The 27,273-nt window shown below is 46.9% G+C and overlaps 1 protein-coding gene across 5 annotated transcripts; it reads right to left on the bottom strand.

Annotated features, from left to right (window-relative positions):
* Positions 1 to 55: 55 nt before the first annotated feature.
* On the bottom strand, positions 56 to 26,083 carry mark4a (MAP/microtubule affinity-regulating kinase 4a). Of its 5 annotated transcripts, none has more exons than XM_023962210.2 (18): positions 25,303 to 26,083; positions 20,563 to 20,760; positions 19,086 to 19,139; positions 16,461 to 16,509; positions 15,795 to 15,860; positions 15,125 to 15,195; positions 14,985 to 15,041; positions 14,626 to 14,862; positions 13,656 to 13,775; positions 13,470 to 13,569; positions 13,284 to 13,393; positions 10,738 to 10,921; positions 8,873 to 9,084; positions 7,772 to 7,875; positions 6,110 to 6,394; positions 4,531 to 4,613; positions 4,065 to 4,109; positions 56 to 3,987 (listed from the first exon to the last, which is right to left on the bottom strand). In XM_023962210.2, exons 1-18 carry the CDS (start codon positions 25,354 to 25,356, stop codon positions 3,923 to 3,925), a joined length of 2,094 nt encoding a protein of 697 aa, XP_023817978.1. In that variant the 5' UTR covers positions 25,357 to 26,083; the 3' UTR covers positions 56 to 3,922. The 5 variants fall into 5 exon arrangements, with proteins under 5 accessions (XP_023817978.1, XP_023817977.1, XP_023817975.1 ...); XM_023962209.2 differs by having other exon boundaries at positions 8,873 to 9,099; positions 25,303 to 25,910; XM_023962211.2 differs by having other exon boundaries at positions 1,465 to 3,987; positions 4,535 to 4,613; positions 8,873 to 9,099; positions 25,303 to 25,910.
* Between the last annotated feature and the right edge of the window lie 1,190 nt (positions 26,084 to 27,273).

Below are 27,273 nucleotides of genomic sequence, written 5' to 3'. Positions count from 1 at the left end.
TAAACAGAAATCAAGAACACTACAAAAAGGGGGCAACCCCTAAAACAACGTCAAGTGAAGGAAAAATGCCAACATCTGTGAATTTTATTCATCTTTAGCTCCACATTCTCCTCATATGCCATAACCACTCAGTCTCACTTTACAGTTAACTTCTGAAGGAACGAGTTTATCAGCAGAACAGAGTAAAATCACAAGATATTTTCTTCAATCTCTGTTGCATAAAACATCAACTCATTTGGGAAATAAACATTTGTGTTAAACACTGAGACCCCGGGCTGTTAATACTGTCAAACCAGAGCATTTTCCTACAGCCTGAGCGCGCAGACGAGCACTCACGGAGCCCTCAGGCCAGAAGGAGCTCTCCTCAGGACCTCCTCTCAGCAGCTCCCCCTCAGGACAATGCTAAAAACGGGGAGAGAGTTCCACTTACAGGAAAAATTTGTTTTCTGAAGAACATTTTGTTTAGGCAAGAAGAACAAAAAATAACTTTTCTATGGCTTGACTGTAACCCAGGGCCTTCCAGACGGATCAGGATCTATCAATTAAAGTTTGATTGACGTGACACCGTCAGCTAAAATCTCCTCATTTCACCTGAATCCTTTAGTTTACTTTTGAGAACGGGGGGAAATCGAGAGCCAAAGATTCAGGTCAACAAGTGGCAGGTGTCCTTTGTGTTTTACTTTACCCCCTAAAAGCCAAACTCTGAAGTCATGCAGGATTGCAGGTTTATTTTATTTCCCATTGTCACTGACAAGAGACTGCTTTACTCTAATATAACTTCCCTTGCTCTATCTATAAATAAACCTTGAGCTCTAAGATATATACTATTTTCATATATTTTATATGCAGCCCCAAATGGCTGATATAAATCCAATTTTTTTAACGATATTATTCTAAAAAATAAATGAAGTACCTGTGCAAATATCCACAAATTGAAGTGTTTCACATTTAAGACATTGGCGCCCCCCAGTGGCTAGTTCTAGGCATAACCTAGACAGGTTCACTGGAAGGAGCTGATTCAAGTCAAAGCAAAGTGCATTGAGGTCTATATTACCGAATGCTAATATACACCACAACGAGAACTGAACAGGAGACAGACTCCCGCCGTCCTTTTTGGTGACTGCTTCTCAGCCTGAGCGGGCCGGCCTCCCCCGCTGGACTGAGAGGACGCCACCCGGCGTGAGAGTGGATGATGGCTGAGCGTTTCCTGAGGGAAACATTGTGGTGAGAGAGATAAAGGTGGGGGTGGTGAGGGGTGAGATGTTAGAAGTTACACTTCCGTATGGAAAGTGGTCAGGGCGGGGTGATCAGGGTCACCATGAGTAAAGCCACAACTGAGAGATAGTATTAACAGTAAATCAGCAGCCAAACAATATGACCTCTGAAGCCTATGCAAATATCACAGTACAGTTTCCACTAAAAACAGGGAGGGGTAATAAGAAAACCTTCTCGTTTTTTATGACCTTTTTTCTTTTTTTTTTACATTAAATATGTATCCTATGAAGGCGCTGGGAGCTGTTCACTTTAAAGGCAACTGGACTGACAAGAAGAACCAAAACACTGCCTTCATTGCACCTTTAGGAACATGGAACTGGCCCCCGGCCCTCAGTCATCGTTAACGGGCAGCGCAGCTCCTATGCTGTGCTGCAAAAACAGTGTACGTTACCTGGAGGAGGGGGGGGGGGGGGGGGGGATGGGTGATCTGAAGGGGCGTCGGCTTGTTACACTCCATAGTCTGAGAGGACGAGGGAGCTCAGATCATGTGACACTGAGTCAGAACAAGAGGTGCATTGCTTTGAAAACGTGCCATATTATTGCACTGCTAACCCCCCCGAAAAAAGATGTGCCAGCTCTGGAGAAGTCGCCTCTATGTGGGTCCGATTCTGTGGCAAGACACACAAACAAAAGCATAGAGCTGAAAAAGAATGGGAGTTTAGGAAATGATGTCACTGATGACAGAATCCGGCCAATCAGAGAGCTGCATGTGCAGCTTCTCCATCAAGCTCTGGGGTTTGTGTAAAAAGGATCTGCTGCTCATCCAGCTACCAACAGGAAAAACCTGACATCTTCATATCATTTCCACAAACACATCAGTGGTATCAGACTTGATTATGTGCAGGGGGAGGGGCTTCCCTGTAGATCCTCTGGTCAGAACCAAAGAAATCTGTGCTGCAGCTACAGTGATCTGAGACGAACCAAACCGGATCAACGATGCTCTTTTCTGGAGCTTTTGACTGACATGCTGATGCATTTCTGCATGGAGGGGTTGGAGATTAGCTCAGCAGCCTCCGTCCTGATAAAAATACCATTTGAGTTTTCCGAGTGTCGAGTTTTCATGTTCTCCCCTTGTGTGCGTGCATGTTGTTGAACTAACACACCGTCCAGGTGTTCCTGCCAACCTGCAGCCGGGGTCAACTCTGGTGACCCCCTGGTCCTTATCGCATCAGAGCGGCTTTTCTTATCAGCTCATGATTGACAGGCAGAGCATCTGCTCGGCCTCCCTCCACGCAGACCTTCCCTCTACAGGACGACCGCACCTTTGTGTTTCTGCAAACCCACTCCTCACTCAGATGTTTGTGTCAGCAGCACCGAGACTCTACACATGATCCAAAACGCTGTTCTTAACGAGCCCCAAGGCCGTGCGACTCCCCAGTTCAAATCTCGCCTATGCAGAGGTCATCTCAACAGCACCCTCCGTCCAGACCTGAGGCCCCTCCCCTCTGAACAACAGCAGCACGCCGCTGAAGATCCTCTATCAACAAATGATAAAATGTCAAATATTTGGCAGCTGTTCTCGTCTGTTTCCTCCTGATGATGCTTTCGCTGCACCTCGCCCAGAACGGGACGTTTTAGATTTTTTCCTTTAGTCACTTTGGACCAAAGCTGCAAGAGAAGATGAAGCCGGTCTAGATGATGGATGGATATTGATTTGTAAAACCCACTATGATGTAAACAAACAAAAACACATTGGAGGGGGGGTCTGAACTGACAGTGTGGACGACTGGGGCTGAAAGTACCAGACCGTTCATTCAGAAACGGAAAGACGTCTGATATGAGTCAGAATCTAGCCTCAGCGGTTCTCTTCTCTGACTGGCTGTTTCTAAACCCCGCCCCCTCCCTCTGACCTTAATCCCGTACAGTTTGAGCGCTCAGCGCTCACAGCAATGCAGCCCCCCACGCAGCCCCCCGATCTTCGTGTTTGTCTCCAAGAGATGACAGAAGGTGAAAAAGAGGGGTGAATAGCACATAAGCAGGCGGGATCGGGGGGGCGGGGGACTAACAAAGATGTCTTTCTTTTGGGATGGTCGGGGGGGGGGGGTGTCAGAGAATAACAAAATCAAGAGTCAATATGGCTGCAATAAAAATATTCAACTAGGTTTCATCAGATCCACTTCCTGGCTGGGGTGGGGGGTCATGAAGGGGGAAGTTCAGTCTGTGTTTGTAAGGGTCAGGTGTGTATTTTTGTGTGTGAAGGGGGGGGGGTCCGAAAGAGACAGGAGAGTTTTTTGTCTCGGGTCCAGCCCCTTTCCTCATCTCTTTTGTTTTCTTTGATTCCATAAACACTCACACTAAAACACACTCCCATACGAAAACACACCTCCACACAAAAACACACACTCCCTCACCCACACACAAACACACACTCTGGCTCAGAGTTCAAGATCCTTAGAGATTTGGGTGGCAATGTTCCGAAAAGCTAGCGGCGCCCCCCACAGTCGAGTGTAGCGCACGCCGTTAGAAGTCTCTGAGGCGCTCGTGGAAAGATGGCACACTTCGGCCTCAAACGCCACGCGGCCCCCCGCCACGCCGTGGGTGCAGGAGAGCAGAAATGGGCCAGAGTGGTGGACCTGACAGCCACACCCGAGCGCTGCCTCCTGCAGAGCCAGCACCACCTCCGCAGGGTCCCGCCGCCCGCCGCCTCTCAGATTCCAGCCACGTCCGACGGCCCGGGGCTCGGACGCTTTTTGATACCCAGGTAAATGGCAACTGAGGAGAGAGGAGGGGCGGGGTCAGACAGGACGCCTTCAACGGACTCTGAAAGCAGGCGGAGGGTGGGAACTCACCTTGTGAGCGCAAATCTCCTGATTCCCTCAGATTCATTTGTGACCCTGCAGGAGAGGAGTGAGAGGACGTTCACCAGAGGTCATGGGGTCATCAGAGATGGCATCCAGCAGACCCTCACTAACTTCAGCAGCAGCAAGCATTGTGTGCACAATGTTCTTCTCATCCTGAGTCCTCACAGCATGCACCACATTCACACTGAACACGGATCGGACTATTACCAAACCAAATCAGAAGACTGGTTCTAACAGCACCTTCACAAGGATGCAACACTCCAGGTTTCTACAAACCGGAAAGTTCCGAACGATTCCCAATGGGTCTCAACCATGCTTGAAACCAGGACTGCGGAGCCTACTGAAAGCGGACGACTGCTCACGAGCATGCAGAGAGCAGGATGGAAACATGACCAGGCAGACACACGGACCGGCACAGGCAGACAAGAGAGAAGCCAAAGACACGGAAACTTACTAACTGTTTTTGATCCTTGTGGGAGAGTACAACCCGACACGGATTTGTTTGAGCCCTGGCGCTTGGATGGGTCAAGGTTGACCCTGACGCCACAAGAGGGAGGAAGCAGAAAGAGAGACGGGGTTCAGGGTGGGAGCAGGGGTTTGGGGGAGGAAGAGTGTCAGAGCGAAGATAATTGAACCACAGGAGAGCAAGAGGTGAAGAAGAGTGCTGTGCTGGAGATGACAGGTAGGGATAAAGGTGTGATAGGATTAGAAACCGTGGTTATGCGGGGTGGGAGGGAGAGAGGAGCGGTGGATAATCCGGGTCTGAGGACGGATCACTGGGGGCCTCCGTGAATGTAAGCTTCAGCTATACGTTGGTGCTCCAGCTGTGAGCGGTGGCGCAGTGCTGCCAATGCCACGACATCAACAAATGCATTGACCCTCCTTAAAGAGAAACCTCAAAGACGCCGCTGAGTTTGAAGAGGAGGGGGTAAAGGTACCACATTATAGGGGAAGGGAGGAGAGTACGGCCCTGTTTTCTTTGCTAGTATTGATGCAAAAAAATCTACATCCTTTGTTTATTTTGCATGGAGTCACGCTATAATTGCAAAGGGTTCAATCGGAATTGAGAAGATCAGAGAACAGAAACTATAAGACTGCAGAACGTATAGTCAGAGTTTTATGGGGATTTTGAAACCTGCTTTCCTAGAAATGTAGAACGACAGAGATCAGAGTTCATGAACGTCTGAAGCTCCACAAACAACACTGTTGGTGGGGAAATTCTGAAGGTGTGGTGAGCATTGCTAGATAATTACGTTGCTGAATGCTGGATGCATTCTCTTGTTGTAGCTGGAGCTGACGTAGCATCTCACACATATGGATTGTTGAAGTGACTGGCTTTGGCCCATAGTACCCAAAGAGTCCAAAGGATATGGAATCAGATTGTTTTCTAAATGAGCTGAAAGTTTGGTCCACATCTCTCCCCTTAACAACACCAATTTTCACAGAGCAACACTGTCAAGAGAGTCTCCTTTAAGCTCCCAGATTCTTTTTCTTAATGCTTCATCTGTTTAATTCTAGCTCTCCGTGGCGTAACAGCTGCCGATCACAGCCATCAATCAGAACCAGGCATCAAATGATGCCAGCAGCGATCATTTGATGCCTGGTCAATCTGGATCAGAATCAGAGACCTCTGCACCAAGATCAGCTCTTCCTTCCAAAGAACCTGAGTGTTCTGCAGCCGTATGAGTATTTTCCCATCGAATACTATTTATTCATGATCCTTTTGATGTTCTGTTTACTTCCCAATTATCGGTACGAAGCCCATTAAGACGACTGTTGCTGTGATTTTGGGCTGTTTCAATAAAATAGAATAGAATTGAACGAGAGCTGATGTGAAAGGACGTCAGCTTTAGGTACAGAAAAGAAGGATTCAGACTGAAATCCTTCCCAGTCTAACAGGAGGAGCATCAACTCAACTAGTCCTTCATGCTTTTAATTAAGCTGTTAGCAGCTATTAAGGGGTTGGGGGGGGGGGCACAGAATTGTGGGGTCTTAACAAAAACAGATGAATAGTGGCAGCAGAGAGCCCTCACCTGCGAGTGAGTTTGGAGGTCAGTTTAGTGAAGAGGTTGGAGGTTGCCCTGGTGCGTGCGTGGGGCAGAGGGCTGGTTTCATGGTGGGACAGGGTGGGTGATGTGGGTGGAGCGGAGTAAACTGGAGGGCCACGGTCCCTTAACTGGCCCCCGTGAAAGGTGCTGCGGATTGTGGAGCCTCGCGTCAGGCGGCATCGGTCCGAAGACGAGGAGGAGGAAGCAGCTCCGGCTCCAGCCATGCTGAGGGTGGAGGGAGACGCAGCAGGCAGGCGGTGGCCCAGGGAGCTGTGGGGGGGTTAAGATTGAAGCAACAGTGAGGCCACACCTTATGAACACACACAAAAGGTTTTCTGTGGATTATTGTGGAAAACTGCCCCAAAACCTTTCTGAGAAAGGGAGGTTGGAGGTTCAAATCCAAAACTAAGTCATCCAAAAGACTTAAAAATGGGATCCAATGCTTCCCTGTTTGACAATCAGCCTTTAGAGTTTGGATTGGAGGGTTAAACCCATTAATTGTATAAGAGAACTAGACTGAACGACCCCTCCCCCTGGCATTTCAAACAGGAAGTACCTGTTGGCTCCAAGACTTCTACAGAGAAAACAACAGCTGTCACTCTGTCATTCTATTGGTCAGAATAAACATTCTGAATCTGACACCTTTTTTAACATGTTTTTACTAAACCTATTGTTTTTAATATTATTTATTTACTTCAAGTTATTCAACTTCTAAGCTGACCAATCAGAATCCTCAGTACCGGATGGCCCCCACGTCAAATGTTTGATTGACAGATTCTCCCGAGCCACTCTCAGTGGAAGGGGTGTGGACTTCCAACAAGCTTCCTCCTGATTGGACAGTATGTCCAGTTGCCATAGAAACGTGACTCTGACCAACCCAGACCAAACACTGGCTCCTGGCTCCAGCATGGCGCGTCCGTATCATGAAAAAATGGTGACTGAATTGGCTTCATTTTGTTGGAGGTGGAAGGAAGGCGTTTTCTATGGGTGACGTCACAGACGCTCTGTACAGTTCTCATACACAGTCTATGGTTCGACCACCAGTTCCTGAGCTCAACAACTTTCACAGCCCCAGGTGAAAAGTAAAAGCATATTTGGTAAAAAGGAGGAGGAGTTTTGCTGCTTGTGGGGCTGTAATCAGCTGCCTGCAGAGAAGCAGTCAGTGAATGCTTCCAGCTGCAACAAACGTCTGAAGATCAGGGAGACTCTCCTAAACCTTCAACTGATCCACAAAAGCTTCTGGGCCAAACTTGATCTGATCTCAGAGTGTGCTGTGATGAAACATGGATCAAAGAGTATCTGTGAGGCACTCCATGCTACTCTGCAGCTTACAGCCATGTAACCTTTGAGGAGATATCTGAGCCTGAATGTTTGGTGGGATGCTACTATCACAGTGAACCTGACGCTGAAAAAAACAATCAGCTAAAGCAACAACTTCATTCAATGTTTACTCAGAGATATGTGGCTGGCTTTTAAATGATTCTTCTAAAAGTTTTGTAAAAACAAAGACAGCTGAAAGGAGCAGAGTCACTCTTTTCTCAGTCTCTTTTACCACGACATGCCTGCTGCAAAATCTAGCTGGATGAGCGGCTCCGCTCTCAGGCTGGATTGGATTTTTCAACGCTTTCTTTTCTTCTTGAGGCGTACCTGTTGTCTTTGCCATTCTGCAGCAGAGAGTGCCTGTCGGCGCCCGAGCGGTCCGTGCACACGTACGTGTTCCGGCGCGTCATGGTGCTTCCTGGGATGTTATTCTGTGCAGATAACAGCAGCAGATGAACACATGCTCAGCTGCTCAAGGGGAAGAGGAATTATCTGGACTGGATTAGATTATAAAACTTATAATACATTTATAAGTGGGATTTATCTGTTTATGTTCAGTTCCTTGAGAGAACCTTTGTCTGAAAGTATGTCATGATCAAGTTTTCAGTCGCTGCAGGCTTGGTGGTCGTCTTTGAAAAGAATCTTCTCTTAAATTGTGAGCTCTCGCGGACCCTGAGGTCTTCCAGCGCGGGCTTTTAGTTGTCCCCAGGGTGAGGACCAAAACGTACGGGGACACTTCGTTCTGCCAATATGGTCTTTGCCTGTGGAGGCCGGAGAGCCTCAGATATTTCAGAAGAGGCTCAAGACGCACCTCTTTAATACAGCTTTTAGAAAATCTTATCTGGTTAGTTATCATCAAAAACATTGTTATTGTTTGTTTTTTAAAGACCTACTTTTGCTTTTCTATATTGATGTACATCTTCTGTATTTATTTTTAACCTTCTTTTTTAGAATGAATTTCAGCATGGTGGACCCTGTGCTGTGGTGATGCTCTGTGGCTGAGCTGCTCCTGGTATAAGAGATTCCCCAGATATTGTTTCCTCACAGCAGAGCCACGCCGTACGTCTCTTTGATAATTCTAAATGTTCTTGTGCCGGTATGCATTGTGTGTGGGGGGGGTCATGCGGTGTATAGGTGTAAACTGAGGGGAAGAGAGTCGACAGGGGTGGCTTGGTTTTAAAAAAAATTTCCTTTTCTTTTGTTGTATTCATTATTTTCTTTTTAAATTGTAAAGCGCTTTAAGCTGCAATACATAAAAAGCTCTTTTTAAAAATAAAGGAACTGCAGTTTTCCTGGATTCATTCACAGACACATGAGGAGGACCGATGAGGGCCCAAAGACCACAAGCATCTGATGAAGGGAACTAAAGACTTTGTAAGTGAGCTTATTTTAGCGGAACAACGGCTCAAGCAGAATCAGGACACTGACCGTGGTGGCCGTCATGTCTTTGCGGCGCTCTGGAATCTCCGACTTGTTGGGGTTGTTGGCACTGCTGACCATGGGGCTGGATGGAGGAAGGCTGTGGCTCCCCATCACGCTGCAGCTGGCCTTACGGGAGGGCATGCGCCCCTCCCTCAGCTCTCGGTCGCCCGTGCTGGTCGGGCTCCTCTTGGGGTGCATGACGGGCATGGAGGGCCCGCCTTTGTTGTGGAGGACAGCAGAGGACAGACACAGACTCATAAAGTGGGTCATGCGCAGCAGAGCGGATCTGATCAGCTGCTTCCCGCATTAACACACACGGTTTCAGCAGCAGAGAGTTTTCTGATTGACCTGCATGGACACCCTGACTTCACACTTTAGACAGCGCGGTGGGGCAGAAGCTTCTGGAACAGTTTCCTGAAGGAGGGACTGCTCCCATCTGTCTGCGCCTGACAGCTCTCCTGTGACAAACCGGCTGAGAGGAAGTGACTTCCAAATAACTATAATCACAGTGATGTGCATGCTCTGTTACTGCACGTAAGACTGTGGAGCAGTGAACCGTCAACAATCATGCAGAAACTCCAAATACAAATGATGCCGACAGATAAGAATTTCTTTTGTTAAAAAACCCCCACACAGTTTTAATTTGACTGTAATGTTAATCAGAGCTCAGGAATGAAGCATACTGTTTTAACATGTAGTTATTGTTACAGTCCAGACCTGGAAATGTCCTTTAATGCTTTTACGTTGTCAGTACGTCCTACATTTCCTCAGTGACATGCAGTGAGGTTGATGGCTGGTGAGGCACTGACTCCTCTGGAGTCAGATTTACAATTACAAGAACTGAATATTTCACCATTTATCTAACAGCAGCTAACAGCTTATAAAATACACACAAGAACATATTTGTCCTACAGAGAATATTTCTTCTATAGACATGGATAGAACACTCTTCTTGTGTATAAATTATTCACATTTACTGTAAACAAATGAAAGTATACAGATGTGTTCAGCACACATTTGACCCTCAGTAACTATTTATGGTATTTTTCCAACTTCAAATTTTGTTGTTTTGATCAATGTTATCTAATGTTGTCTGTAAAAATTATCATATAAAATATTTTTTAGGCCTAAAATTTAGTTTTCTAATACCCACATTTGTTTTCCACTTATTTAAAAAAAAAAATTGTAAACCGTGTTTGGCCTAACTGGTGATCAACGCCCTGGTGAGTCAGTGCGTTGATCCTTCTCCACCAAAAGCTCTATGACCTGTTGGAAAAGTCTTCCTTATTTTCATCAATGGAGACAGATGCCCTCGCTCTGTTCCGTTTCTACAGCAGCAGTGTAGCTACAAAGCAGCTGTCAGCTCACGTCTGCCCCCTGCTGGTGAGGCTCCCCTCACTGGCAGCCTTTTCTCTGGCCTTACAGCAGTGGTCTGACCGCACGTCTCTGGTAAATCTGAGTCCTGCAGTCAGACATGAGGCGAAGCGCTTCAGAGCCTCACCCGGAGTTTCCGCTCCGAATGTGATCACACGACACCCAAGCTCTGTGATTTAAAACCTTACAAACTGTGGAAAATGTGTGGAGTCAACTGAAAATATATCTTGAACACGGATCAGTGGAAAATAATTTTTACTTGATTTTTAATTTTTACTGCCATTGTGAGGCCTCGCTTGAGGCAAGCGAGGCCTCACAATGGCAGGTGAGGCCTCGCTTGCCTCATCTGACCGCACGTCACTGATTTCCCTTTCTCGAGGCCTTAAACCTCTTAAACTCATACGAACGACTTGGATGGATTGATTAAGGCTGACACAGAAGTCTGAATATCCCTCCTCCTGAATTAGTTACTCTGTCGCAGCAGAGGAGAGACTTACAGAAGTCGCTGTGTCGCCGCTGCCTGTGGTAGGTGGAGGCGCTGCGCTGGCTCTTGCTGTGCGAGGAGGAGGTGGAGGAGGAAGAGCCGCTGGCTGAGGAGTGTTTGTTGGTGCCGTTGGTGACAGGGCTGGGTCGCACCCTCGCCAGGGACAGGGTGCTGGCTGTGCGAGCGTCACTGCTCTCCTACAGCGTCCAAGAAGCAAAGGATGTGAGGAGGAGTGACAGAGCAACATCGGTACTTTGTGTACTCTTCATCAGGATGTAATTAGGTTTCTGCCTCATTTCTGCTGCTCATTTAAGGCCTTTACTGCACAGAAATGAAAACATTACTCACAGTGTTTATGTTTAATTTATTATCTGATTGTGGAGAATCTTTTATTTTGAAAAACTAGCAGATTCTCTCTACATCTGTCCTGAACATGCTTGCCTCAGTCACATGTCTTACTGTCATCCACTGCATTCCTAAAGCTGTTGCTAAATAAAAAAAATCCAAAGCCAGCAAAGTTCACAAAAACAAATGAAACAAAAGTTTCTTTCAGCAGCAAAGAGTCAAAAAGAAGCAGACAGACCTTCACCTTTAATTAAAAAGAAATCTGCATTTAACAGAAAAAAGCAAGACTTCTACTTGAAAGATGAGTTCATATCAGTTCTTCTGTCACGCTCTGCATAGAATTCAGCCACAGGCTCGCTAATGTTATGAGGACCCTGATAGTGAAGTTGCAAACTCTGCAGATTCTAATTCATTATTATGTTTATATCTAAAAAACAATGATTTTATGACTGATTTTATGAAATGATTTGATCCTTTTATTTGCTGTATTTGTCGACCGGGGGTGTGCATTTATCTGACGACACAAAAAGGTTGGTGACAATCCTCTACATCCTCCCTACATGACAAAGACGGAAGAACACAAAGCTGTGAAGCCTGAACTGATGGCACACTCAAACTTAAGAACAAAACCTTTACATTTTACAAAGTTTGGACATTAGATTTACAGAAGTGCAGCATTGTGTCTTAATTTAAAGAGAAATATTGTCAAAAGATTGAATTGAGTTTACACTCTGTTTTAGCATTTGAACTTGGCAGCTCTGACCGATACAAAGAGATTCTTCCAGATTCTCAAGTATTTTACTTTAGCTTTTAGTATATTTCACTTTTTGGTAAAACAAGGAGGAAGGTTTTGAAATCGGACTACAATGTTTTGTCAGATTGATGAGCATCAGTCTGACTTTCACCATGACCTCTAAGGTCAAGACCGTGCCACACAGCCGCTACGCACGCTTTGCATTTTCCACGTTTGTAATGTCGGTCTTTTCTGATACATGCGTCACATTCATAAATGTTCCTTGCGTTCGTCATTTGTCAATGAGCGCAGATCCCGTTCGAGGTTTTCGGCCACTGGGTCTTTACATAAATTTGGTTTAGAGCTGTTCAAATTTTGGGGTCTGTTTAGCATTATGCAGTTTATGTGTATTTTATGCAGTTCATATGCAATTGTTATGTAAATCTTGCGCAAATGTCTGGGACTTTTGCACAAGCCATACGCAACTTTGTGGCTCTCCATGACTGCTCCACGTATGTCTAACAGACTTTTCACACATGAACCACTGATGCATAACTTTTATATCACGTATACGGGGCACATGTCACGTTCACATTACGTCATTGATGAACGAACGAATAAATGGCCCAATAATCCCGCACGGTTCTTGCACAATAGATCTATTGTGTGACAGGTATGTAAATCGGCCGATCTTTCACCCCTTCAGCAGTCTGTACCCTGCAGGGGTCTCCCTTTAGTGGGGCAGTGTCTAGTGTCGCACGGAAGGTGGATCGTGCAGGTCCGGATGCCACCCTGGATGCGTGCTGGGGCCTTGTTGCACTTCTCCCCAGCTGTGCCCATGGGCCCCCCATCCCCGCGGGCTGCCTCGCCTGGAGCCTAGCAGCTGACTCAGAACTGGTGTGGATCAGGAGAATCTGACTGTTTCACTAAAACAAAACATGGCGAGGGTGCTGACCACGGTGCTGATGTGTGTGATTTCTGTCCGGTGCTCCGAACGTTGAAGTGAAGAAATCCAATGAAGTGCAAGTTTACGTGTTCTTTGCATGGTTCATTCGTACTTCTTTTGTGGTTTTAACGTGGTTCATTTGTTAAACATCTGTGAAAACTTCACATAAGGACCACAACTTTTCTCACTTTTCTGTGTATCTTCATGTATGACCAGTTTTCAGCTGTGCAATATGCACAGCTTGTACGTAGCAGCGGTGTGACACGGCCTTCAGGCCGAGGCTTTCACGCAGCAGACTTTCTATGTAGTATTGCAAATAGATGCAGTGATTTCTGCTAATTAACTGCACTCCGTTTTAGTTTTGGGTTTCATCCACAGAGCTAAGTTTTCCGGAACTGAAGCTGCAGTTTCTCTTCAGGTGGTAGTTTTGTGAAAAAATGAAAAACATGGGCGTCGGTCCAAACAGCATTCTGGATTCATCAATGATTCTAGAGTGAGTGGTTGCCAATGTACAAAACACGATTCAACAACTTACATCTCCTTTTCGGCCCAGCAGTAAGTAGGTGGCGGTGACCTCGTTGTATTTCTGATTGAGCAGGGAGTCCTTGATCTCCTCTGGAGTGAAGCCCATTCCAACCATCACCTCTGGAGGACACATGGGACCAAGACGACAGATGAGAAGATGTGCTGAGAAACATTTTTGTTCAGATCTCGGACTTACCTATGCGAGCTGGATCGCTGTAGTCCTCCACTGGTTCTATGTGGGGCTTCAGGTCATCCCCTTCATACCCTGTATTGATCCACTTATCCTTCATGACTTGCTGCAGAGACAGAAGAAGCTTCTCAGCTGGAGCATGAGAAGAAAGGCACAGCTGCTTTTCTTTAATGCACGTGCTCTGCTCCTCACATCCAGTGTGCAGCGCTTTGCAGGATTCAGCACAAGGAACCGTCGAAGGATGCCCTCACAGTCGGTGGACATGTAGAAGGGGACGCGGTACTTCCCCCTCAGCACACGCTCCCTCAGCTCCTGTAGGGCCCAAACATGACATGTAGCAAAAAGTCTTCTTCTACTCATCCAGACTTATCTCTCCTGAACAACAGGTCTCTATCATGACGGTACTTCCTGTCAGTCATTCTGGGTTCACTGCTTTGTCTCTGAGGAGAGCCAGAGACTGCAGTGGACCAAAGAAGAGACTTTGTTCCAAAAGCTGCTCACTCTGACAGGTAATGTCCAAAAAAAGACAAAGAAAAAATTGTTTCCTCAAACTTAAACCCAAAAGCCACTGCAGCTCCTCACTGCATCACGCTTAACCAGCTTCTTCATGACTCCTGCTTCTTTCACTTTTCCCCAATTAACTGTTTCAATGCGGAGGTCAATTCCTTCCTCTTGGGGAAGTGAACTATACCAGAGTTCAGGTCAGCCTTCACACCTGCTGAACCAATGCCTTTGTTAATGCTCCCCTAACCAACCTGGTTCACTGCGGCAGACTTCAGCAGAGAAATCCTTTTTTCAGGAAAAGGTCTGTTGACACAACACTTTCAAAAGAGACAAGATGTGGTGAACTAATGGTCACCAGAGTGACGCCAGTTTAAACATGGAGAGACTTTGGTGCTGCGATAATCTGTGCCCCCACAAATCTTTAGTGATCATGAACTGGAGTTCATGACCATGAATGAACCATGAAAACCATGAATGTTTTTGACACTGAAACTTCTCCGTCATGCAGGCTCATAACGCCCTCAACGCTGTCCCCTTATCCATGTTCATGCTAAAAGACAGAGCCTGTCCAAACCTCACATTGGTTTGTAATTTGCAGGTGCAGCTCTCCACCCACAAAAAAACCTCCCATGATCCTTTTGTCCTCCCAAGCACCCACCTTCAGGTTCTGCCCATCAAAGGGGAGGGATCCGCTGACCAGCGTGTAGAGGATGACCCCCAGACTCCACACATCCACCTCCGGCCCGTCATACTTCTTTCCCTGGAAAAGCTCCGGCGCTGCGTAGGGGGGAGACCCACAGAACGTGTCCAGCTTGTTTCCCAGCGTGAACTCGTTGCTGAAGCCAAAATCAGCAATCTTGATGTTGGCGTCAGCGTCCAGCAGCAGGTTCTCCGCCTGAACCAGGTGATGAGAGTCAGAGTGAGAGGCATTGATGGACAGAGGAATGGAAGGAGAGCGAGTATGAAGTCTGCTTAGAGCAGAGAACAAGCTGTGTGTGAGCAGCAGCTCCTTCTCACCTTCAGGTCTCTGTGGACGATGTTCTTCATGTGGCAGTAGTGCACAGCTGAGACGATCTGTGAGCAGCAGCAGACAGAGAGAACTCAGGGACTGGGCATTAAAAAGGGCAAATTTTGGGGTGGGGGGGAGGCTTGTGTACCTGCCGAAACTTGGCTCGGGCCTCCACCTCCTTCATCCTCCCATGTGACACGAGGTAGTCAAACACTTCACCTGCAAGTGAGCATTTCAGTTAGCTCAGAAACGGAAGCCTTGTGCTGTGACAAACAACCTTCATCTGCCACAGCGCTCATTACACCACAAAGAATCTCCTTTTGAGCTCAAAACTTTTAAGACAAAGACGAAGTAGAACTGTGTAAGAAGATGAAAGGATGAAACCGAGCCTTAGGTTAATAAGTTGCTGGTTTTTGTGCAGCTGCAAAAGTCTCTCCTCTGCAATATCTGAAATCTGCTCTAAGCCACAGGTCAAGAATCTGCTGCCTACCACATTAGATTCACAGGAGCAGTTTGGGGACAAATATGTCTGTGGATGCAAAGCAAACCTCAGTCCACCACCTGACAGCAGGTATGAGAGGCAGGTCTGACTTTTGTGGAACACATTAGTAAATATCAAGCTCGTCCACATTGGTGCGTTGCTGTGGAAGCTTTAGGTTTGTTCAGATGCAGCTTTATAGACAGACCTTAACACAATGGATATAGAAAAAGTCCTGCACGTGTCTCTAAAGAAGACCAAAATACAGATTTCTGTTTTCAATGTCTGCTTCCTGAGACTCAGGAAGTCTACACACAATCATGATACTTATGGTACCCACCTCCACTGGCGTACTCCATGACTAAGTAAAGGGTCTTATCCGTCTCAATCACCTCAAACAGCTTCACTGTAGCACAAAGACAAAGGGATTCAGCTCAAACATGCACTTCAGGTTTATATGAGCAGAAATGAACACATGCGTCTGTCTCAGTGCACCTGACTGAGGCTGCAGGGGGGGGTTTAATTCATGTGACATTTCAGCTCAGGAAAATCCAACCTCCTGACCTCCAAAAGAGCCTGCAGCTCAGTCGATGAATGTGCGCAGCTTAGTGCACACATTACACTTCCATCTGCTACACATGCATGAGCGCATGCACGCATGCCCACTCGCTAATACACCCATGACTGCATGCCCACATAAACATACATGATCACATTGGCATGCCTGCACGCTAATACACAAATGCTTGAGTGCATGTACGTGTGCACGCACGCATGCTTATACAGGTAAGTGTGTGCGTGCACAGACGTGTGCATGCCCGCACGCTAATACAAATATGCATGCACACACAAGTTCCTGCGTAATTATACACTTGCTTGCACACATGGACAGACAAACCTGCTTACACACGAGCATCCATACACACACATGCACAGAATTTACACACACTGACAAACACATGTACACAAACACATCCCCAAGCATACATCACAGAGATGTGTTTACCTATGTTTGGGTGATTCAAGCCTTTCATTATCCGCACTTCCCGAAAAAGCTGCAAGAAGAAGAAGAAGAAGAGAGTGACATGAGGAATAATCCATGAAGTCTGAGGACATCTGCTGACTTTTCCTGCATGTGTTTTGTTTTTGGAACGTCCTCTGCCAGCATTATTCATTACTTTCCATTCTAGGGACTTTGCCAACAGCACCTTGAAGCTGATGTGCTGTTTCTGAACCACCAAGTGTGTTTTGGTTCTCTGATGCCTCATCCCAGACAAAACTACCTTCAGCCTCAACAGCAGAGGTTTGGCTGTAGTGGGGTCAGCAGGGCTGACTTAGAACTTCACAAAACTCCCTCCCATGGCAGCCCTGGAACAAAAAGTCCATCAACCTACACTACCCAAGGAAACCTTTTTCTTCTGGGTTGGTTTGACAGCCGTAACTGAAACCAGGTCAGTTCACCAGGTAGCCACAAGGGGACTCGTTGAGTCAGTCAATATTCAGTACAATATAAAACAGTTAAACCTCAGAACGGGCCTGGCACCTCCCACCGCTGACCTGATGACCTGATGACTGTGAAAATCACAGAAGGACTGTAGCCTGACAAACACAGGAAAACACCACACACCAATACTCACATGCTGCACTGTTAACAGCTCTCATCAAAATGCAACACAACTACAACAAATACAAGAGGATCCAAACGTCAAAGATAGGATGACTCGGAACACATTTTCTGAGAGGGGGGGTGTGTTTGTACACGGAAGCAGAAAAGAGGATTTAAATTTAGCCAGCACCCCCCAGTGAAGATCCTCGCGATCAACGAAAGGCCTCTGCTGAAACCATGGACTCTCCTGCAGAAGCTGACAGGAATCTGTGGTGAGATGAGCTCCCCTCCCCTGCTCTGTGAACACCCCCCCCCCCCACCACCACCACCCTCCCCATCACCAATGCTTCTTTCTCTCCTCCGGCTAGTTCTTCCAACAGCCCTCTCCTCTAGCAGTGCCTGACGTCACTGTTGCCATAGCAACCCAGGTATTAAGACCAGGCTGTTTCCCAGCACTTCCAGCTGTGCTGCAGGGAATCTTGGGAAATGTAGTGCCGAGCCTTCCCATCACCCAGACCCTTCCGTTCATTCCTCCCTCATTTCAGGCAGGGGGTCAGGTCGGCCCAAACTACGCAAAATCCCCCGGAAACACGCTTAGCCCCCCCCACCATCAAAAAGGAGAGCGACTGCAGGAGAGAACGGACTGCACGCACTCTGTGGCAGCTTCTGCTGGCTGCAGATCAAGCCTAACAGATGGTTTGAAACGGATTTGAACAGCGTCTCTCCATTTGGACGAGTTACATCTTCAAAAAAGCAAATAAAAAGGAGGCAGAATATCTTGTGAGTTTCTCATAAACCCAACGTCCTGCATGCAGAACACATGTATTCTGATGTGTGATTTTTATTCTCACCATCATTCCCACCGCCCCCCTTTAACCCTGCATGGTGTAATGCTGCCTTTCTTTCTCCCTTCTCCGTGCAGTACCATCCAGATTATGCTGTCAGAGACGCTTTTGTCTGCTGTTACAGTTGGCTAGAAGCAGAGCTCCCTCCTGGTCAGCAGCCAGTTGTTCCCCCCTCCCTCCACAACGCTGTCCTGAATGTCGCAGCCGGTCCAGGCAGGAGGATCAAAATGCAAAATTTGGTTACAGAAAATCTGAAAGCCAGTAAACAAAGAAAATCCCTTTTCTGTCGTGATAAAACATGATCAGCTAAAGTATCTAGGTTACAGGAGGCCAAAGGGGCCAAAGAAGAACAATGAGAGCCAGAGTTAGTGTACTAAAGCCCAGATAACACGGTGACAATGTAAGGTCAATGCTGCTGCAAACACAGAGGAACAGATTAGTTCTAAAAACAGCATAAAAACTGGTCTGTTTCCTCTGACTGGATCTACTTGAACGTTTCTGCTGTGACTAATAACAGTGTTTCCAGAGAAAGAGGCGCGCAGACGTGATGCTGCCAAACAACATCTCCCTTCACGCACGCACCAACCTCCAGTCTCCATCCCTCAACTGATCCTTTCAGGCCCCCACCCCTTCTCCACAAGATCTCACGCAGGCTGAGGAAGGCAAAAGGAGAAAGGGCGGGGGGGCTGAGTCCAGCTTGTACAGACACGTAAAAGCTCTGGAAGACGTTTTAGTTCTTTGTTTTTCAGCTCACTTCTTGTCACACTACAACTGGGGGGGGGGGCTCAGAGCCTCCAACAAACCCAGACAGAAAAGAGAAATTTGAAGAAAGAGCTACGCCTTTCCTCCTCAGCTTTCACTCCACCAACTCTGCTTTGTCCTTTTTCTGAGGACCACAAATTAAGAACAGGAAGCAGGAGCAGAGCAGTGGGTGGGGGTTGGGGGGGGCGATATCCAGCTTGAGTGATTAGCCAAAAGACAGACCGGAGGTGATATTTGGAGCAGAGGTCTCGCTCCCATGCAGTCCCCAGCACCTGCCAAACAGCATCAGGAACCCCCGCTCCATCAGCTGTTTCCCTGATACTGCCCCCTCCGGCCCCCCCTCACATTCCTGTGTTTGGGTTACTTCAACCAAAAAGGCCAAAGGGGCCCTCCTCGGCGTGATTGCAGGAAAACCCACCTTCTGCAGGCTGGTGGGGTTCAGCTGAGTCTTGTCGATGATTTTTATCGCCACCTGAGCAGAAAACACATCAACAGGTGAGCAGGTGAGGGGCCATGAGGGAACACGGCACAAACTCAAGGGCATTTGTCTCCAAGCCCATATGTTTTTTTTAACAAACACGGGGGGAACTGTTTTTACAAATGTCATTTTTTATGCAATTTATTAAAAAATCATAATTTACCACAAGTTATTTACTGAGAATCCATCAGTTTACTTCAAAAATCCACCTGCTGGTCACTTTGTTCATGAAATATTTCGAATAAAATCAGGTATTTTTGTGTTTGGTAGTGGGTTTGGATCTTCCTGCGAGCAGGAAGTCACATTTGAGGAAAGTTTGATTTTCATTTAAGGAAAAACACAAAACATGAGACAAAAATACATCACTATGGACAAAAACAAAGTGTTTGGTTAGATTCTGAAAAGGGCCATCTTCAAAATGAACATTAGTCATTAATACATGAAATGTATGTATACTAAATCTTTAAAGGGCCTATATCATGCTATTCTCAAGCCTCTCAGAGTAAACTATATCCTTATATATGATAATATATTACCTTTGACTCACTAAATAATGATTTTTTTAAATTAATATTAGCTATTTTCGCAGCTTATTTTCATACCCGGCAGTAAGACGACTCAATCTCTAAGGCTCCGCCTTTAGCTTCTTGTGGGTACCGCCCATTTCATGATGTCATCCTAGATTCGGCCTCAGCAGCGTTTGCAGCAACAACATCCAAACTTTTGCAAAGATGGATGTGGATATTGTGGATATAAAAGGAAAGCTCCACAGAGAAAGTGGGCGTATATGTTAGCCTGGGGGCGGAGCTGACAGCATAGACTCATCCTGGAAGGGGCTGTTCCCCACTTTGTGACATCACAATGTGAGAACCCTCTGGATTGGGAGAGGCTGGTTCTCAGAGAGCGGGTTTTTAGAGGAACACTCAGAGCAGCGTGAACAGATCAAAATACTGCGTTGGGTTTTGTTGTTGTTGTGAGGAACGTTATAACACACTTAAAAGCTGAGAAATTTAATTTTGCATGATATGACCCCTTTAAATATGAAAAAAAACCTGAAAGACAATTGTGGGTTCATTAATGGAGATGATGTGGAAAGACTGGGACAGCGAAGTGGAAACACTTCCACTCACCATCATTCTCACTCTGTTCCTTGATTTTCATGTCAGACTACACCATAGACCTGAATGAGAACGCTGCACTAAAAATGCTCCTGTCAGGTTACACATCACTCACACTTACTGTTTCAGATTTGGAATAACTAATGCTGCGTTCCATAGCGTTGTTATAAAATCAAAATATCTACTGACTCTAATCTGTTGATAGTCCATTTTTGTATGTCTCTCTCTGAAAATGGTGTCTCATGGCTGCAACCACAGTTGTCTGCCAGCACCTGCAGGGCAGACGGTTCCCGTCTCACCTCTCTGCCTGTCAGGATGTGGCGGGCCAGCTTGACCTTGGCAAAGTTTCCTTTGCCGATGGTCTTGAGCAGACGGTAGTTCCCAATGTGCGGCTGCTCATCGGAACAGGAGGCGATGGAGTTCCTGCATCGGGCCCCCAGAGAGCGGCTGGACTGACTGGTAGTCTTGTCCGAGCGACTGGCCCCCAGTGATAAGTGCTGAAAGAAAAGAATGAAGAAAGTTGTCAGCCTTTTCGGGACCCTGTACCAGTCTATCTGAGGGCCGTAAACCCCGATTATGGAAATGGAATCTTCAAATGTTGGCTCTATTCATGAAATCCTGATACTTTCATCGTAGAAACAAAACATTTTATTGATAAAAACTTCATCCAAGTTTAGTTTAAACCCCTTTATTGAAATCTGTTTCTTATGACAAGGTTTGGAATTACATGTTAATATGTTAAATTCGGAAGATATCGTTTATCAAATACAATAAAATCACTCATCAAGTCAAATCCTGACATTGTGAATCTGAACCAAATCGATTTAAGAATTTGGCGGTAATGCCGTCCAACCGCGGTACTTGAGGTAACTATGAACTTTAGCTTTGGGTCACACACAGTGGAATTGGGGGGTCACTCAGTGCACCTCAAGAACTGTGGCTTGATTAGGTGTTGGACAGCCTTTCCCAGCATAAGTAATATAAAAGTGGCTCCAGATGTCAAACTGAACAGGAACATCTCAATGTCTCAGAGCTGCAGCTTCAATTCCACTGATCGTAGTTGTAGCTCCGCTATGATGGCTGACACATTCCTCTCCACATTCCTTTAGGAGGAGGGATGCAGCCGAGATGCAAATAAAAAATTACGTTTCATATGAATCCTTCTCCCATTGTTAGTTCTGCACATTAACATTATGAATGGCAAATGGCGTTTACTACCTCCTTAGAAGGCCCAAGGCGCTTTACAGTCACAGTCCCATTCACACACACTGAAGAACACTGTCGCCAACCTATAACCACCAGAGGCAACGTGGAGTTCAGTGTCTTGCTCAAGGACACTTCGACACGGGCGCACAGATCAGGAACCGAACCTGCAATCTTCTGATCAGATATTGACCACTTTACCTCTGCACCACGGCCGCCCATTATAGCTTGAATTGTGGTGAAGTTGGGACATTTGTTAGAGCCATAAACAGAAAAACAAAATCAAATGAAGTAATTCCATATTTGTTAACAACAGAACACACATGATTTAACAATTAACAGCCAAAACGTCTCGTACCAGTTGGAAAATGCATCAAAGAATCTCTGAAACGCAGATGAGGTGAGGCTCTACATTCTATGAAAGAGTGAGGAAAAATTGTAGATTACTTTAAAAAACAATATTACAAAGCATCCAACAGCAAAGACTTTCTAAAAATCTCATATTCTAAAGACTTGAGGAATTTGTTTTTGAGAAACTGGACATGGACAGGGACATGTCAACCGGATCAGTCATCAGCTTGATTGTGTCAACAACATAAGTAAATTTTATCTAAAATCTAAAATTTACTTTACAATCAGCTAAATTTAGCATTCGCCAGCTGGCATAGAACTGCCTCTTGGGAGCGCTTCAGTCAGACTGTGACATCACATTTAATCTGTCATGGGGAGCATCATTAAAGGACAAGTGTCACCATAATGTCCAAGAATGGGACCAAACTCGAAGACAAGACTTCCAGAAACTGATGCTCAAACATCTTGAAACTGTTAAGAAATTAACCCTTGTGCTATCCTCTGCACTTTTACATTGGGAGTTGGGTCATCTAGACCCACTAGAAAGTGCTCTGAACCTTTTTTCTTCAATGATTTGTGATCTTCACTGGTGTCCATGGATTACGTGAAATCTTTCCACCTTTATCCACCTTTGTCATGGTAGGGAGAACACATCAATGGAAGGGGGGGGGGGGGGTCATCTAAGATAGCACAAGGGTTAAGAGGAGGAACTGCACCTGTAACCTGCAAGGTTTCCAAGACCTGCAGCATCATCACATTTGAAATGAGCTCCTTTAGTGAAGTAAAAGGAAAAGATGCACATTTTAAACATGTAATTTGTGTTCTGTTGAAACTATAGTAGACTCAGGTCATTTGACAGTCTTTTAATATCAAAAACAATTCCAGACTTTCCTGAATTCTGGCTGTAAAAAATCTTCTCTTTGCAGAAGAAATCCATCATTTCTTTTCTTTTTTGCTGTGTCTTTGCGGTTACTGTGGTTCAGTACTGACATGGAATGTGGGCTGAAGAAGTGCTGTGCTTGCGGTCCAGGCAGTGTCATGTCCGACAGTCTGAAGCAACATCCCGTCATGTTATAAATCAGGACGAAGAGGGGGGAGGCAGAGGACGTGTGCCACAGAGGGCCGTTTGTGAGAGCGCTGCTAACCACAACATGACAGAAACGTGGCTCCTGCAACAGTAGGACAGAAAACGGTTCCTGGCACTAAGACGGGGAGGGGGAGAGCGTAAGCAAATGAAGCAGATGCTGGCTCAGTGGTCTCTGGCCGGTCCCACTTCCACTCGCCAGCATGTCGTCCCTTCCAGCCTTGCTAAAACAAAGCCCCCATCGTTTTTTCCCAAAGCCGCTGCCGTCCCTCAATCGACCACTGGGAGCTGGTTGCAGACATGAGCAATTTCCCGTAACCCAAAGGCTAAAAGGTCCAGCATCACAGCAAAGAAGAAACACATGTACGTACTGGTTTCCATGTTGTTGTTGACCTTTCTGCTTATCCCATTAGGGGTCGCCACAGAGAATCAGCTTTCACTGATCTGCACCAGTAGTTTGGCAGAGTTTTTATGCTGGATGCCCTTCCTGACACAAGCCTATATTTTTAAAGGCACAAGGAATCCCAGATAGGTAGCTGGAATCAAACCATTGGTTTCCTACAATACACACTGCTCTAGTGCCTATTGATGACAACTGTGGGTATGGAATCCTTTTTATTTTCAGTAGATCTCAAAATGGCTCCGAGTGAGGTTTGGGCAGAGCCAACGGTGATCCAAAGACTAATCTGTAACGGAGTCCAGACTCACCTTCATCCTCGTAGAAAAAGAAATAAGTTGCGCAAGCTTTTCTGTAATTCACTGCCATTTAATTTAAGATCTCCAGGGCCAGCCTCCTTCTGGAAAAACAGCCTGGTTTTAATATCTATTAGGGTTTGAATGTCAGATAGTTTTGGAATGTCCACCACAGAACTGTCATCTAGTCTAATCTAATCACAGCACGTTCTGGATCATTGTATCATCAGACTTTTAATATCTACAGCTGGATCACACAGTTTGAACCCATAGTGAGACACTGGGTTAATGTCTGTAAATTATGTAAAGCAGTTGGTGCCTAACCATAACCTGACCTCTACTCACCTTTGCCCTAAATCTAACAGGTGCCTCAAATTTTAGAACTTGACAGGTTCTAACAAAACATCCAGGACCCCATAAGGTTAGTGATCACAGCTGTAATGGTGTTAAAAAATGACATAAACCATAAATGAGTGCCCATCATTAGAAAGACAACTTTCTAAGAAATCCCACTGGAGAAACCCCCTGAAAGAAAAACTGATGTGAAGAATATATAGTGTGGATATAAAAAAATCCAGAGTACGTGAATGGAGAAGGCGACATTGATGATACATTAATGATTAGCTCGAATAGGGTTAACACCTAGTGGTATTGGAAAAGTACCATTTGGATTGAAGCGTGGTAGGTTTAATTTAACGTAAAAACAACACTTGATTATCTCGAACAAATCCAAGGAATCTGGAAAACTTCCTTGTTCATTAGCAGGCCTCTCTCTCTGAGTCACACTGGTTAAAGTTTTGGACAAAGATGGATCCGTTTTAGGTCATTGAATATATATATATAAATATATATATATATATATATATATATATATATATATATATATATATATATATATATATATATATATATATATATATATATATATATATATATATATATATATATATATATATATATATATATAGTATCAAAGTTTACCAGAATAGAAAATAAATGTATAAGATCAAGAAATGTTTGTTTACGTTTGAGATCAAACCGGAAAGAAAATGATCAGAAATAAACTGTATGATTTATAGTGAATTAAGTCTGAAGGGCGGGATTATCAATCTGTCAACCAGAGTCTGGGATGAATTAAGCAGTGATGGACTGAGGAGCAGCCAACGCAGGATCTGTGCCCGCAGGCTGCCCGCGCTGCGGGCTTGCGTGGCGCCGTCCCTGGCTCCAGGCCGGGCGCTGCTCCGTTTTCTCGCAGAAACCCCCCCCCCGTGGAACAAACACCCCCGCTCTCACCTTTCTTTGGGCATATTGCACTCTAGTCCCACCCTTTCTGATGTCAAGGTAATGCGTTCACGCACTTACACGCACGCAGGCACGCACAGAACAGCAGGGAGGTTAACGTCTCTCCATGGCGTTAAGGTGGGGGGGGGCGGGGGACGGCGGTTCTTGGGGCTCTGTGCGCACATTCGATGTGCGGTATGCGGCGGGCCCCTGCCGCCCTACAAATACTCAAGGTTGCCCCCCCCCCCCCCCCCGGCCCCCTCCGAGGGCCCGATGCACCTAAGCGTCGGATCATCCAGAAACGGCTCCGTGCATGCACCTCCTCCTCCCGCACGGAGTAAGCGCAGAGGGGGCCAGAGGCCGCAAATTTGAGGAGATCTCTCCTCTGGCGTGCACGCGCGCAAACACAGGCAGCATTTGCACTTACGTGGTCCCCGGCGCTCCTGTCGTTTCCAGACGGCAAAGCTGACCGAGAAGACATGTTGTTTCTCTGCTGTTCCCTGAGAGTGTCACGGTGCACGCGCACGCACGCGCGGATGCTGTTTACAGGCCCCACAGACGGAATAACATCCGCAGATGCGAGCAGCGTCCCAAATCACTCCGCCTGCTGTCCGAGCGAGCGCGCCGTGCTCGAGAGGAGACCTCTGCCTGTCATGGCAGCGATGGATGAGCAGGAGGGGGGGTGTCCTCACGCGTGCTGCATTCTGCACCGCGCGCGCGGATGTTCAGCCGATCAGCGATGCAGCCACTGCAGTCAGAGCCCGAGCATCGATGGACAACAGAGCGGCTAAAATGCAGCAAGGTTTGGCCGGAGCCCAGCGTCTCTGTGGCGGCTCTCCCCCCAATACATCCCGCCGCGCGCAACGACCACGGCTCCGTGCGGGTGCGTGTCCCCGCGCGTCGTCATAACACACACCGGGATAATCTTTCAACCGATCCCCGCCACGCCAGCGCCGCCAGTTCCGCTTTGCAGCAGCTCGGAGGAAAACACGGCTGACGGTGGAGCGGGGAGGCGGCCGAGGGGTTCCGAATGCTTCCGAAGAATTCCGAGGGCAGCAGCGATCCCTGTCGGTGGGGGGGGGGGGGGGGGGGGGGGCGTGTCGGAGCCCCGTCAGCCCACCGGCACCGACCCTTAGACAGACGTCACAGCGCCTCCTGTCTTTTCTGCGTCTGCATTTTGTCTCTACAACAGCAACAATCAGAGAAGAGATAGTTATGGTTACTGACGTCATTTTTAACTGAAATATTAATACTTACATTTTACTTTTTTCTTGTCCTGTCCAACAGCTGAGCAAACAGATGAGAGCTGAAGGCCTCTTGTGTTGGACATATTTTATTTATACAACAGGGGATATAAATCTTCAGACACACTTGGTGTATATTTGAATAAACCTCTTTTGTAATTTAGGTAAACTAGCTCATGTGAGCTAACACATGTGCTCATGTTCTTCTAAAATGGATGATGGAATTTAAAAAGAAGGAGGGAGAATGCCCAGTCATCCCCACACCAGGACCCCCTCCACAGAAGGAGCGGGACCCAGAAACCCCAACACACACACGGTAGCAGATAGAGAACAACCGTCCCCCGGGCGATCACATCCACCACCCAGGCCAACCAGAAGAGCAGCCCCCCTGCCGCGCCGGGAGGGCCTAATGCGGGGCCCCCGGCCCAGGACAGCCCCCCCTCGCCCCAGACGAGCACCCCACCACCACCTAGTAGCATCCCCTGTGAGCATCCCCCCACCTCAGCCCCAGGCACGAACCAGGGTCTCCAGGCATCCACCCACCCAGCCGCTGGTCCAGGAGAGCGCGAGGCAGGGGCCAGCCACCCCTGCCCAGGAGGAAGATGCTTAATAGTGGTGGGGGTCCATAAGGAGTGTTGTAAACATGGCCCGACCAGGCTAACCCACAGTTGGAATTTTGCAGAAGGCCAGCGCTCGAGGGCAAGGACCAGAACCCCCCCACAGGGACACGGACATTCCCAGGCTCAGATGTGATGTGATCCTCGGCTCTTGGTCTTTCCAGAGAGTTCAGGGATCCTTCTACCTGTGTGGAGAGAGGGCTGCCGGGCCCAGGAAGTCAGCACCCAAGGGACACGGCTGCCGTTGCCAAAGGGCCAGAACCCCCAACCAGGGATGGGGTAGGGGGGTAGATGGTCCAAGGTCCCACCTTCCTTGTGAAATGTATGTGTGTGTCCTGGAGTGCATATTTTTCAGGGGTAAAGGGGGGGTGTCCTAAAGGTGCAGTTAAAATTGGCGGGAAGGGCGCTGAGAGGACATCTGCTGCTTGCTGGCAGTGATGTCCAAGCAACCCCCCCCCCCCCCCACCAAGGGTCCTACATGTCTAAGGTGAAATGAAAACCTAGAGGGGAGGGGCCCATTTCCACACGGCAATCATG

This window comes from Oryzias latipes, chromosome 14, assembly GCF_053564925.1.
Source record: "Oryzias latipes strain Hd-rR chromosome 14, Olatipes_Hd-rR_3.1".
Classification (NCBI taxonomy): domain Eukaryota; kingdom Metazoa; phylum Chordata; class Actinopteri; order Beloniformes; family Adrianichthyidae; genus Oryzias; species Oryzias latipes.
The sequence above is the reverse complement of the archived record's forward strand: the minus strand, read 5'-3'. Positions and strand labels throughout refer to the sequence as shown.

Excerpts from the sequence above, each read along its gene's own strand:
- mark4a (XM_023962207.2), bottom strand. The coding sequence starts at position 25,356 with ATGTCTTCTCGGTCAGCTTTGCCGTCTGGAAACGACAGGAGCGCCGGG. Across the intron at positions 19,140-20,562 it reads ACATCCTGACAGGCAGAGAG|GTGGCGATAAAAATCATCGA; the intron begins GTGAGACGGGAA and ends TTTTCTGCTCAG. Across the intron at positions 14,863-14,984 it reads TCGTCCACAGAGACCTGAAG|GCGGAGAACCTGCTGCTGGA; the intron begins GTGAGAAGGAGC and ends CACCTGGTTCAG.